This window comes from Leptonychotes weddellii, chromosome 10, assembly GCF_054177405.1.
Source record: "Leptonychotes weddellii isolate Sample4059 chromosome 10, ASM5417740v2, whole genome shotgun sequence".
NCBI classification, from domain to species: domain Eukaryota; kingdom Metazoa; phylum Chordata; class Mammalia; order Carnivora; family Phocidae; genus Leptonychotes; species Leptonychotes weddellii.
This window is the reverse complement of record NC_138378.1, coordinates 3,213,554-3,227,807: the sequence shown is the minus strand read 5'-3', so window position 1 is coordinate 3,227,807 and position 14,254 is coordinate 3,213,554. Positions and strand designations below refer to the sequence as shown.

General features: G+C 55.3%; 1 protein-coding gene across 2 annotated transcripts in view; it reads left to right on the top strand.

Moving 5' to 3' along the window:
* The window catches only part of PHACTR3 (phosphatase and actin regulator 3), a 206,582-nt gene that overhangs the window by 123,033 nt on the left and 69,295 nt on the right, over window positions 1–14,254 (top strand). For both annotated transcript variants that reach the window (XM_081832505.1, XM_081832506.1), the window contains exons 5-7: window positions 7,611–7,823; window positions 12,855–13,029; window positions 13,731–13,978. In XM_081832505.1, the coding sequence (XP_081688631.1) occupies window positions 7,611–7,823; window positions 12,855–13,029; window positions 13,731–13,978 (636 nt within the window). The remainder of the gene's footprint in view (window positions 1–7,610; window positions 7,824–12,854; window positions 13,030–13,730; window positions 13,979–14,254) is intronic.

Sequence of the window (14,254 nt, the reverse complement as noted above, 5' to 3'; positions counted from 1 at the left end):
TTGCCTGCCCCCCTCCCCAACCTCCGGTGCTCTCTTTCTCTGCATGCTTGGTGGAGGGATGGAATTCCTGAGCGCAGAGTTCGTTTGTGGAGACCACAGGTTTGTATTAAGGACTTTCTCCTGGGCGGTCTGTTGGTCAGGGGTCATAATGGCGAACGTGTCTGGGTCTCGTCCCCCAGAGTGATGGGAGGAGGTGAGCAAACCTGCCGACCCTCTTCAGCGAAGTCCGTGACCGTGGGTGTGCACACAGGGCTCCTCCCTGAGCCTGGGAGCTGGGGCAGCCCGGGGATGAATAGCATTGGCCAGGCAGAGAGGGAAGGAAAGAGCTTCCCTGATGGGGGAAGAACCTTTGCAAAGACTGAAATCAGGGTCCACAGCTGCTTCTGCTCGGGGCCACGTAACTATGGTTGCCTTTGTGTTAGAAGGTTCCTGATGAAACCACGTCCCTCCGTGTAGCCCAGGAGCAGCCACAGAAGATGTGCAAATGAAAGCACGTGGCTATGTGCCCGCAAACTGTACTTGCAGAAGCAGCCCGCAGGCTGGGTTTCAGCGGGCTGTGGTTAGCCAGGGAGCAGAGCCGACCACGGGACTTCCACGGAATGAACGGTTTGTATGTGTGGCCAGAGCCAGGGTGAGATGGAGAGAGAGGAGCTGAAGGCCGCTGGAACCCAGGGGATGGGGAGGCGCCGTGGGTTCACCCTGTGCGAGGGGCAGCAGGCTGCAGGGTGGGCCAGGGCCTGGGGAGCGAGCCAGACCACCAGCCCTGGTCCGTGTGGGGCAGTGACGATGTCCTCCTCGAGCCGCATACCCCATCCCTGCCCTCAGCGGGGTCCTGTGTCCCTGGGGTAGGAGAGAGTTCACGTAGGTGGCACATGGCGAATCACTAGAAAACTTTTTAATGGTGATGTTTGTTCTCATTAGCACAAGGGGAATGGGTTACTCATGGAGGGTAGTGAAGGGCTTTTCCCCCAAATAAACAAGTTTAAATGAAAAGCTGGAGTTCACGTAGAAGAAAACGCAGCAAACCAAAGTACAGGAACATGGAGAACAGTCTGAAATCTCTAACGGAGACAGGTTGTGTGCAGGGTTCCATTCTAAGCACTACACACCCCCACCAGCTCGTTTAACCTGAGGTATGGAGTTAGGGAATTCAGGCAACGTGTTTGATAGCAGGCCACCCCGGGTTTGACACATGGCTGAACGCTCAACTAAGCTGTGTGACAGTGGATAAGTCCCTCAACCTCTCTGAGCTTGTGTTGTCAACTATAAATGAGGATAATGCCGCCCTACCTCTCAGGGTTGCTAAAATTATGGAATCCCCTAACTCCATCCTGACACACCCCAAGTACTCCGTCCTCACAGTAAAAGCTTCTCTCGGGGACGAATGCATGTAACACGCAGGATCCAGCTGCCTGCAGATGCCCCAGACGTCCCGCCTCTGTCAGCATGTGTGTTTGGGGATGTGGGTCCACCTGCATTTTGCTACTGAGCTGGGGGGGGGCAGGGGGAGGTCACCACCGGGGTCTCTGGCAGCCCTGCAGGCCTGGAGCCCTGCCCCAGGAACACTGGCCACCCCTGGGGCCCAGGTCTCTGTTGAGAAGCCTGGGCTTGAGCAAAGCCCTTCGGGGAGGGAGCATGTTATAATCTAACAGACTTTAAACTCCCTGCTTAAAAAATTGCAAGTCAACATTTAAAAATGAGCTTTCACCCAGATCTTCATGTGCAGCCAGCTTCTTTCCAGCCAGCAATGTGCCCCCCTCTCCCCCCAGAGCTGGTGTTTCCGCAGAGCCATGGCCACTGGCCGCCCCCCACACGGCCTCACCTGCCTGCCCTTGCCTGGCCCCTTCTGTGAAGGTCAAGAGCCTGGTCTGTGGAGCCACCTCTGTGCTGCCATGGGGGTGACCTGCTTTGGGCTTCATCCTTACGTGGTGAATGCAGTGGCCCCCACCCCCATCCGTAGCCTCGCTTTCTGTGGTTTCAGTTCCCCACCGTCAGCCGCTGTCTGGAAGCAGATGCGTCTGCTCCTGACGTGCGGCCAGTAGGTCAACAGTAACCTAGTGGTCAGTGCCAGGCCTGTGCCCCTGCCGCGAGGGGCATCTCCTCACATAGGCTCGTATCTTCGCGCATTACAAGAAGGGTGACTACAGCCCAGTAGGATCTTTTGAGAGAGCGACCACATTCACAGAACCCTTATTACAAGATGTGGTTATCATTGTTCTGTTCTACAAGTTATTGTTAATCTCTTCCTGGGCCAAATCTATGAATTGTATGTATCTTAGACGGGCATCTAGAGGAAAAGACCCAAGACCCGTCAGGTTCGACGTTCTCCATGGTTCTAGGCATCCACGGGGGTCCTGGAACGTATCCCCTGAAGATAAGGGGGGGGCTGCTGTAGTTAAAGCACGATGGGGTCCCAGGTCTGCAGGGCCTGATGCAGAGCTTGGGGCGACCGGCTGTGATCGAACGCTGTTCTCCTCTCGTTCTTGTTCCCACACCCTGCGCGTCAGCACCCAATGGAGCCACCTGCTTGTGGGCCCGTCCCTCTGTGCTGTTAGTAATGCGTAACAGAGAAAGCTGGATTCTAGGCAGCGACGGTGCCAGGGGAGTGCCTGGGTTCTCTTCTTGGCCCCAGGAAGTTCATGGAAATGTCCGGGGGCCCAGAATGGGATGACCTTGTGTCCTCGGGCACCCCCTGCGGACTTCTGCTGTGGTGTTCACTGTCCTGGAGGGTTAGCTGCTTTCTTTTAAATAGCAGACTTCTGCAAACTATGCTGGGGGAGAGGGAGGGACCACATGTGTGTCAGGAAGCTCCCAGCTTCAGAGACGCAACTCCTTGGCCAGGTGGGAACACCCAAATTGGGTCTGTGGCTTCCACGTGCCCACAACTGCTGAGTGGGTTTGGAGGGGAGTAGTGGGAGTTCTATCCAAACATCACGAATATCTTAGGAAGAAAATGCTGTCAAAGATTCTGACCATTGTTTTCTTTGACCCTCAGTTTGAGTTTGGTGGTTTGGGTTGACTTTGGACCCTTGTATTTGGGGTGGTTTTGTTTTTCTTGGTTTTATTGGGAAGGTGCTACACCAGCAACAGAGCATTCCCTGAGAAGCCCAGAAGGATCTGTTGTTTTGGCTTTGAACGGGACCGGTGGCTGTTCAGTGATTGTTGCTGGGCAGGGGCAGGCCCTGGCGTTCCCATGAGTGCACCAATTAAAAAGGAAAGTGGCATTCAGAAAGCATGTACTATGTTCATTGTATTTTCTTAACAGCCCAATTTTTTTTTTTAAGCTGAGAAAGCAGAGGCCTAGAGAGGCTGTTGCTTATCTGAGACCACAGAGCCCAGAAGCGGCAAGCTGGAGTTTGATCCCAGACATGTTTTTAACCATAATATTCTATAGCCCAAAATAGCATCAAGCAGGGGATACACCTTCACTCTGCTTCTAGAATGCTCTGGAATGCGGGTTTCTGAAGCAGAGGAGGGGATGGCAAACTGCAGGCTGTCGGTCAGATCTGGCTGCCACCTGTGTCTGCACGGCACGTTCAAGGGTGCTGGCACTGTGAACCCAGTCCGAGCGGAGACCGCCCCTCCCTGGCCGGTGGCCACCCTTCCCCACTGCTCAGAACCTGGGCTCGTCCCACCTCCACCTGGGACTCCACCAGTTGCTGAGCCCATGGCTAGCTGTCCAAGCTGAGACCGAGGACATGCCAGGTGTCACTGGGGTGCAGTGAAACCGGACACAGCAGCTGTCCCCCAGCCCACTAGGACCCTTTTGTCGCACTGGGCACTCCTGGTCTTGGAATGTATCCAGCGGGTGATAAATGGGCTCAAAGCATACCCACCACCTGGGCAGCACTTCCCAGGCTAAAGGGCAGGGAGAGCTTTTTCTCTTGTTACAGAAGTACCTATGTAATATTCTTGGATTTGCCTCTTGTCCTGCCGAGCCTAAAATACTGACTCTCTGTCCCTGGACATAAACAAAAAGTTTATCAGCCCCTGCCTAAGGAAGTACGTGGGGCCACACAGAAGCATGTCAGCAGAATGTTTCGTAAAATGTGCTAGTAAGTCATGGATGTACAAACTTGGCTCAGCTTCAGTCACTTCTGTTCATCCACTGAGCCCTACGCTGAGGTTTGTAGGATGACATAGGAGTCTTGGCTGAGAGTTCAGTTGGTGAGAAGCGACCTCTGCTGGTCAGGGGAGTGCATGAACAGCACCCCCCTCCCGAAGGGAGGATCCCAAATGTGGGGAACTTGGAAAACTGACATTGTCTTCTCCATTTTTTTTTTTTTTTCTGATCTAGCACTTAAGACATTAATGGATGTTAATTTTTTTTTTTTTAAGATTTTATTTATTTGACAGAGAGAGAGACAGCGAGAGAGGGAACACAAGCAGGGGGAGTGGGAGAAGGAGAAGCAGGCTTCCCGCCGAGCAGGGAGCCCGATGCGGGGCTCGATCCCAGGACCCTGGGATCATGACCTGAGCCGAAGGCAGACGCTTAATGACTGAGGCACCCAGGCGCCCCGGATGTTAATGTTCTAATTTCAACAAGATTCCAAACTATAACGGTAGCTACACACTCACATGAGCTGTAGAGGGAGATGTAGGCTGAAAAAGATGTTGGAGTACCTCTTTCCCAGCCTGGGGAGCCCCAGACAGGTCAGGGACATATAGGGGTCCATGTGTGATGAGTTTCGTGGGAAGATGTTGGAGGGGATTTTAGTGAGATCTGCTGGTGTGTTAGGCCCTGGAGCGCAGAGCAGAGGTAGAGGACCTGCATTCCACCTTGGGCTGGTGGAAGAGAGGATTTCCATGGAACTGTTAGAAGCTTACCCTGCAGTCTCTCTCTGATTGAGGGGTTATGGGCTGTGACTATTGACTCCCTCCCAGAAGTCTGCAGCTGCCCTGTTCAGCTTGGTACTCACTAGCAGCATGGCTACTTAAATTAATTAAAACTAAATGAAATAAAAATTCAGCTTTCCAGTCACACTGGCCACTTGTCAGTTGCTCATTGGCCACACATGGCTGGTGGTCTACTGAAATGGACAGGGAGGAAATCTGTCCAGCATCTCAGAAAGTTCTGTTGGTGGCACATATCCACTTTGGATACAGACAGGGGAGTTTTGCTGTTTGAATTGGCCAGCCTTCTGGACTTTGCTGTACCAACAGAGACACTCTGCCCTGCAAAACCCTTTATAGAAAAAGTTTCCTAACCCCTGGTTTTGAGGATGGATTTGGGGCAGGGGGTGTGACAGGGGAGGAGCCTAGAGGCCATGGAAGCTTGCACATGGAGGAAAAGTGGACATGGCTGGGAAATATTTTGGAAGTAGATCACACAGGAGTTATCATGAATTATATACAAGGGGCAAGGCACTGGGTATCCAGTGTGGCTGCACAGCAGGTGAGCCGCGTAGGAAGCCTGGTGAAGGATCTGTCTGGTTTCGTGACTTGTCTGTGGCTCCTGGAAGGTGGCCTGGACCCCGTAATTGTGCCAGGACATTTGCAAGATGGGTGGATGGATGTGGATGGGTGAGAGTGAGGGAGGAGAAGACTGGGGAGGGCTTTCCCCTGGGAAATCAAGAGATGGGTTTGGGAATGTTTCATTTTGCCTTTCTGACCTCCAGATGGAGATGTCACCATGGCTGATAATGTACGAGTCTGGAGCTTGGAGGGAAGGTCAAGGGTTGACAGAAAGATGGGATTGATTCTGAAGCCAGAGGACTGGATGGGAGAGTTGGAGCCGTGGACTGAGGGCTGGGTCCTGGGCAGCCCACGTGGAGCTGGTGAGAGGCTGGGCAAGTGTGGCCAATGTCACGGGAGGGAACCAGGGAACAGGTGTCTGGAAGCTGAAGAGGAACGTGTTGAGAGAGACTGAGGACAGCTGAGACAGATCAAGGGGACCTGCCCTGGCCGATGCAGGTGTGGGGACCCTGACCTGGGCTGCTCAGTTTCCCTGTTAGCCTTTTCCTTGGCAGCACAGCCAAGGGAACCTGTGGAGTCTAGGTCATACACTGCTCACTTTGTCCAGACCTCCAGGGCCCAGCGGGAGGAACTGGCCTGTCCATGTTGTGCCACGAGAGTGTCCCAGCCGTGGAGTCAGCCATGGATAGTAAAAGGACAGAAATGGTAATAACATGGGATCCGTGGAATGTGCAGTGTCCACTTCTGAAGTTTCTTTGGAAGCTCCCGAAGGGCAGGGATGGGGCCAGCACCGTGCTTTCAGCACCGCGGACAGCGCCCCGCCCATCAGACCCTCCAGAACCCTTCCTGATGGATGAATCCCACCCACACTGTGACTTTAGGACCAGCTCTACCAAGCTGTTCCTGATGAGTGTTTGTATCTTCCTCCACAGCTGGTCTTAAAAAATAAGCTGAGATGTATAGCAGGCACCGTGCCGGGCACCTGGGGCACGCTCTGAGAAGGCAGGGAGTGCTGGGATCCTGGGTGGGCATGGGGATCCTGTATCAGGATCTGGGGTTTCAGGGACTGTTGTGTTTGAGTCAGGCATCCAAGAAGAGTGCCCCAACCCCTGTCTGAAGGCCTCAGTTTCCCCTGGAGGTGAGGCCCCCTGGGAGTCTGAGGTGAGGAGCTGGAGGCAGGAGTCTGAGGCAGAGCTGAGCCCGACTGTGGCAGTCCTGAGGGGGCGGACACCAGGGTTCCTCCATCATCTTTCTCCTGCAGCACTCACGGGCCCGGAACTGGGGGGCAGAGGCCTCACCACGGAGCTAAATGGACAGGAAGTGAGGCAGAGGACTTGGGGGTGTCGGTGGGATAGGTGGTGCAGTGCTGACCAGTAGAACTTGAGCCGGATGAAGGGAGAAGTGAAAAGGGAGTGTTCATGGACTGGGAGAAGGCCGAGGGGCAGACAGGCTCGGGAATGTTGCTCAGGGAGCAGCAGGAAGGAGAGGGGACGGGCACGGGGCTCTGGGCAGGCTGACCCTTCCTCAAAGCTGGACCTCCCTGCCTCCCCGTACCACCTGCTGGGACCTCCTTGTCAGGGGCCAGGGCTGTGGAAAACCAGACTTGTAAGTTAATAGCTGCTGAGTTACTCATCTTTTTGTTACTTCCCGTTTAAACCTTGCAACAATCCCATGAGGGACTGTTGGTGTTTGTCAGATGTCACATGTGGGTAAATGGAGGCACCGGGGTTTTAGTAATTTACCAGGATCACGGTGCAGGGGCTGATGGGAGCCTGGGCAGGTCTCATTCCAAAACCTGTGATGGCCACCATCCCCAGGTCAGGCGGGAGCAGGAACTTTGGCACCACCTGTTGAGTGGGAAAAGGGACAGAATTATCTGTGCTCTTGAAGTTCCTTTCTCCCTCTCCCCTCCTCCCCTTCCTGTCCCTTCCCCTCCTCCCCCACTTCCCCCTCCTCCCCCCACTTCCCTCTCCTCTTCCTCTTCCCCCTCCTCCCCCTCCTCCCCCTGTCTACTTCTGGCAGTTCCACTGACCTCTGAACTCACAAGAAGTCAGGTCTGTATTTGAAACATCCCCTCTGTACCCTGTTCCTGTTCACAATCCCACCCAGCCCAAGCTGCCTTACTGTCCTCGCTCCCATCCACCCCAGCCAGAGGAAGAATGGCTTGTGAATGCTCTGTTTTGCCTTTGAACCAGCCAAGATGCCGTCCACATCCAGAGGTGAAGAAGCAGATGCCGCCGGCAACCTCCCGCCGACCACTGACGAACCCTCTCAAGCCTTAGCTGGGTCTGACTCCCTGGACAGTCCTCCCAGACCCCTGGAGAGATCTGTGGGCCAGCTCCCCAGCCCCCCGCTGTTGCCCACCCCACCGCCCAAGGCAGGCTCCAAAACCACGAAAAACGTCACAGGTGGGTCCGCATGTACACATCCTTCCATTCATTCATGCATACCTTCAGCCTGGTGGGGTGCCCACCACGGGCTGGTTCTCACCCTTGGCTTTTGTGATCAGGGTTCTGGGCAGGTCCAGGGGAGCAAAACGTGAGACAGGAGAGCAGTTCTTAGCAGGGAGCTCTGGTTGTCAGGAGCAGACCCCTCGGGCTCCCTTGAGCAAATGGGGCACTCTGTTGGCAGGAATCAAAAGTGTCTTCTAGAACCTGAATGCGGAAGATGCAGCCAGCTCCCAGGATGAGGATTTTGTCTGTCTGTCTATGTGTCTGGATGTTTGGGTGTCCTTCTGTTTCCTATTCTTTCTCCCTCTCCCCTTCCTTTCCTACTCTGTCCCCACCTCTCCTTCCATCTCTCGCTCTCACAGTCTCTGCTCATCTCTGTTTCACTGTGTTTCCCCAGTGAGCTCCATCCTTTAAGGCAGAGCCAGAGATAAACTCTGGCCTACAGGGTGGTGATTAGAGAGGGGAGCACAGCTGGGGGGAGGCCCCAAAAAGCATCCACTTCCATAGCTTTGGCCACACTGGCTGAATAATCCCAGGAAGTTGGAACATTCACCTTTGGAGTTTGGGCATTTCTTGTCCCATCACGGGTAGAAACAGGAGACACGGCTAGTCTCAGGGGGAAAGCAGGCCATTACGTTCTTACGGTGACTGTTCTGAAATGTAAATCCTCACCTGTTGCCTCTGAGGGCAGCGGGCATGGAGAGGATGTGGATGGCAGACCTGAGCAGCTTTGACCTCCACCCGCCATGCTGCTCCGTCCCACTTGCTGGGCCACAAGGAGGCCCGAGTACACACCACGTGTTCCTAATGTGCGGGCCAGCCTCTCTCGGGGGTGGGGTGGGGATGTGAGCCCAATTCACAGTTAAAGAGACAGAGGCTCGGGGGGCTCCAAGCAACATGTCCCAGGTCCCACAGCTAATGAGACTTGACCCTAGTTCTGGGTTTGAGGCTATTACCCTCCCACTGCTCTTCCTGCTACAATATTCTTCCCCGTGCTTCACCTGGTCAGTGCCTGGGCCTCGCTGTCCCTCCTTGAGGGGAGCTGTCCCCAACCCCAACTGCAACCCCATAACAACATGCGTCTTGCCTTCTGGTATTTGCCACATCACTTCACCTTGCCCAGTGGGTTGAACATGTCCCCTCAAAATTCACATCTACCTGGCACCTCAGAATGTGGCCTTCTTTGGCAAAGGGTCTTTGCAGACATAATTACATCAGGAACAAGATGAAATCATCCTGCCTTTGTGTGTGCCCTAAATCCAATGAGAATGTCCTTACAAGAGCCCCAAAAGGACACAGAAGATGATGCAGAGGTGGAGACAGATTGGAGTGACCTGTCTGCAAGCCAGGATGTGCCAGGGGTCACCAGGAGCTGGAGGGAGGCCTGGCATCTTTCTCTCTCAGCCCTCAGAAGGCTCCAGCCCTGCTGACACCTGGGTTTCAGACTTCTGGCCTCAACAGCCGTGAGAGAATGAAGTCCTGTTGTTCTGAGCTACCCAGTTGGTGGGACTTGGTGACAGCAGGCAAGGACCCCGCCAGACCCCACCAGATCCCAGACACCAGCCTAAGACCCCACCTGGCGTATAGCAGGTGCTCAGCGAGTGTGTGTGGCTGCGATTGAAGGAGCAGATGCGTGTTCTGAGCCCGGCCTGCCTGTTTCTACATCTCTGGGAAGGAGTCCAAGCCTGCAGTGTGCCAGGGACAGGGCCCCACAGATAAAAGTTTTGAGCAGAATCATGCTGTCCTGCATCTTGTTACTGTCTTATGATAATTTTCTTCTCCATCCATGGGGACCTGAAACAATTGGAAATCCATCTGATCAGGCAGCCTCCACCACGTTTTCTTCTGTCTCACACATAATTTGTTCTGGTCCCTGGGTAACTCAGCAGCCCAGTCCTGCCTCTGCTGTGCTTGGGACGGATCAGGCCTCAGGCTGCACGTGTTCCCCTACTGTGACTCCTCTGCCTGTTCTCACAGCCGAAATTCTGGATCCTGAGGGCCTCATATTCAGTGCCTCTGACTTCCGCCCTCTCCTTCCAAGGACATCAGGGGCGCTAATCTGGGGACTGGATTAGGAACAGGGAGAGCACGGGAGGGTGGTTTCGGTCTGGATCTCTTTTTAACGGCTGAGACCCCATTTTGGTACCTTTGTCTTCATTTTCTCCATTCTCCCTCTTTTTCCTTCTCTTTTGGGGGAAATGTTTGCTTTAGCATGTGAGCGCTAGGTGGCAGCAGAGGACAAAGGCCCCTTACCTGGGCTTAACTGGGACCCAGGGGGACAGCATGCACAAGCGGAGTCCCCACGGGGCTCTTTCTTGTCTGCGACAGTGTCCCAGCCTCCACCAGAAGTCAGGGACCCGTCCCCCCGCCCCCAGGCCCACTCACAGACTTGCCTTGCTGGGTCTGAATGGTGTTTAATTTGTTTTAATGGGTTGCCAACATTTTAAACCTTCAAATACATGTGTTAAATATTAACATGTGTCAAACATGTAACTTTTACCTGTAATCCAAATTTTTGGCTCTTCTTGAAAAGTCTTCCTATCTGGCAGCCCCCTGAGTCCCACCAGCCCATTAAGGTGATCTAGTGCTTTTGTGTTTGCTGGAACTCTCGCCCCCTGTTTGTATGAACTGCATGAGGTTCATTGACTCACCTGTGTCTCACCTGCCTGGACCCAGGACCTGTGTGAGTTAACCCCCTCAGGGCAAAGCTGCCCCTGCCCAGCTGGGGGACAGTCACCCCTCTGTAAGGGGGTCCTGCGGCCTCTGCCAACTACACTTAGAGGTGTTCCAATCCCAGCCCCTGCCACACCCTGGAGGCATAACTTGGAGTTGGCTTTGGAGCCTGGTTCCTCATCTGAGACATGGGAGCGGTAAGAGGTGCCCTAGGCAGGCTGGACGAGGCGGGCCAGGCTGGACGAGGCGGGCCAGGGAAAGTGCTCAGTGGAGCGGCATGTGGGAAGCACTTAGAGTCCAGGCTGAGTGAGCCCAGGCAAGCCAGGTCACCTCCGTTTCCCTGGGCTGGTGATGCCTTCCTAGCAAGTGTAGAGGGAGGATTCCAGGCAATGGCAGAGCATCACATGCCCGGGAGGTGGTCCCTATGATGAGCAGGGGCTGCCCTAGGAGGGGCGGAGCTGGCAGAGTGTAGAGAACTGGGATGGTTCTGGGGGCCATGCTTGGATGGAGCCCTCACCTACTCTGCCCTGCCTATGGCTGGTACCGTCTCATCCCCTGGGTGTCAGATCAGATGGCCCTTCTGCTGAGAAGCCTCGCCTGAGCTCCGTAGCCCAGCCCACCTGCTCCCCATCCCAGGTGTGCTCAGCCCACCTGCCTGGCTCAGCTCTCCCTAAAATTCTTGTGTTGGCTTTCTGTCTGCTTTTCCTCTCCTGACTCCATCCAGCCGGCCTCGAGGCCCATCGAGGGCAAGGCCTGGGCTGTTTGGTGTTACCTGGCTATGCCCACAAAAGCAGGTGCTTGTGAAGAAAGAGAAATCACCTGTTTCAATGAGACTTAGTTTTTCTTCTAGTTGTGTGTATGTGGTTTGTTGTTGTTGTTTGTTTTTTATTGACACTGTCCACATTCTAGGATTACATCAGAAAGGCTTTGTCTTTTAGGGAGTGGTTTAGATCTGTGTGTGTGTCCCTCTCCCTGTTGAGGCTAAAAAGGGAGTTAATTTATTTGTACCCAGTCAAACAAATTGGGGGAGCCTGGAGGCTGCCTCTGCGGAGACATGTTTGGGAGCGAGTCTGTGTGTGAAAGTGTTGTAGGTGCCAGGCCCCACCCCAGCAGCTGGGCTCCTGCTGGCCCTGTCAGGGAGCTCTTGGCCCATTTTACAGATAAGAAGGCTGAGGCTTCAAGCGTTCAGGGGACTTGCCTAGGGGGGTCTTCCTGCTGGTAAGTAGCAGATGGAGACTGGAGGCCAGATCTGTGTAATGAGCAAACTCATGCTTTCTGCCTCCCTGAGCACCGGACGCCGTGCAGGACTTGGAGTGAACATTCAGGAAGTATCTGTTAGGGAGGGAAGCCTCACCTTCTTAGGATGGACTTGAGCAAATCTCTTCTGAGTCTTCAGACTCATTTCATGTAAATGGATGTCTGTTGCACACGCATCAAGTGCCAGGCCTGGGGATACAGCAGACACAGGCCCTGCCCAGAGGTGCACAGTTGGGTGACAAGAGCGGACCCGATGAAGTAATTCATTCCAAGTGGGAGGAAAGGGGTGTCAGGGCTGCCCTGAGTCTTATGGGCAGGTATGGTGGGCTCTGCACAAGGGTGGGGATTCACAGAAGGTCTCCCTGAGGAAGTGAGATTGGTACAGACAGGGGAGGGGAAAAGCATTCCAGGCAAAGGGAACAGCCTGTGCAAAAGCTCAGAGTAGAGTGTGTGGTTCCCTCAAGGATTGGAAAGATCCTCCTGTCCTAGAGCCAAGAGAGCTTGGTGGGGAAAGTGGAAGAGATGAAGCCAGAGTGCCGAGCAGGGCAGTCTACAGGGCCCGGGCCAGGAGCCCAGATGCCGTGCTGAGGAGGAGGGGAGAGGCTCGCCTTCCTGAAAGCTCCCACTGGGTGAGGTACAGGGAGAGGGTTGGAGGAGATGTGGAGAAGCAGGGACCACGGTGGTCCAGGCTGAGTGACCCCTGCAGACCTTGCAGAGCTGGGGGGATTGTGCTCGTTTCCACGATAGGAAGTGTGGCTTTGGGAAGCCAAATCTGTAGCAGAGCATCAGGAAGGAGGGCATTCTGTGCCTGAGACCTTGTAGGGGGCCTATGGAGCTCAGCTCCCAGGGCTGGAGGCCAGAGGGCCCGTGGATGGAGCTGGACAGAGGTGAGCCCTGTCTCTGGCTCCGGGGGCGGGGGACCTGGCACGTCTGGAACAGGGTGTGAGGGTCCCCCGGCCAGGGGGCTGTGTCCTCTGCTCTCGGGCTCCTGTCTTTTGCAGAGTCCTTCCTCCCTGCCCCCAGAGACTTACGTTCTCGTTGGTCCCTCTCACGCTCCAGGCCAGCCTGCGCTCTTCCAGGGCCCTGGCGGGAAGAGTGCTGACCCTCCCCTCCGAGGACAGCTTTCCACGCCCACGGGGTCTCCACATCTCACCACTGTCCACCGGCCACTGCCCCCCAGCCGTGTCATTGAGGAGCTGCACAGGGCACTGGCCACCAAGCATCTCCAGGACAGGTAAGGCCCTCTCCCTGCCAGTAAGGAGACCTGTGTGCCCGAATCCCCATCAGCCTTGTGTGTACCCTGTGTAGTCCTGCTGTCACTGTCCTGAAATTGTTAATTTTTGGACAAGAGCTCCACTTTTTTACTTCGCACCGGGCTCTGATCTTGGCTGCCACATTCTGGGAGAGGACGTCCACGGGTGGGAGCCTGGTCACTGAGTCCCTGCGTTTCTCCCGGGGGAATCGAGCGCCCGTGGAAGAGAAGTAGCTGTCACGCTGTCCCAGACCCTGAAGACTTTGAGTCTTCGTTAGCAGGAGGACAAAGCCTGTTCCTGAAGCTTACTCTTTTATCTTAGACCTCACGTGTCCACGGAGAAAGAGAAGTGATCGCTGGAGGGCAAAGCAGCCAGCTAACGGGGCGCACGTAGGGCTTGGCAGAAGCACCGTGCGAGCGCAGTGCCCTTCCCGGTTCCGGGGAGTCCCGGAGCCGCGCCCGTACGGTGCGGAGCGCGGCCGGCTTCCCACGCACAGGCCTGCGCTCTTCGGGACCAAGCGTGCGCCGTCTGGGGCTGCTCGTCCTGCGCGTTCAGGACTGAAGCTGGGCACCGCACGCATTTGGGGACCATCTTTGCAGCATCCTCGCAAGCCCCCAGGCCGCTTTTGCTGGGTCCTGCGGGGAGGCGGACCGCGCGTAACCCAGACTGTCTTCTGATTCAGTTTTCAAGGAAGGGACAGTAAAGCGTCCCCCAAGAAGCGGGTGGACGTCCGCCTGTCGAGAACGTCCAGCGTGGAGCGGGGCAAGGAGAGGGAGGAGGCCTGGAGCTTCGATGGGGTCGCGGAGAGCAAGCGCACCGCCACCAAAGGGTCTGAGGAGAACAAGGAGAACTTGATCGTGAATTCGGAACTCAAGGACGACCTGCTGGTGTATCAGGATGAAGAGGCGCTGAACGACTCCATCATCTCTGGTGAGGAGAGGCCGGAGCCTGCGGGGTGCGGGGCCCCGTGGAGGCGGTGCTCCCCCCGGGTGGTGCGGAGGAGGGACAGGGCGAGGGCCTGTACCTCTGAGGATGAGCAGGGGTGCCTGCCGATGGGCCCTGGACTGGGACTGGGAGATGCTGAGTGAACCTGTTTTATTTTGGTAACTGCATGTTGATTTCCGTGTGTTTTTGAAAACACCTAAAAGAGGCTCCGTGAGTAACTTTGAGAGCGTCGCTGCGTAGGAAGACACGGCAGGAAGTCGT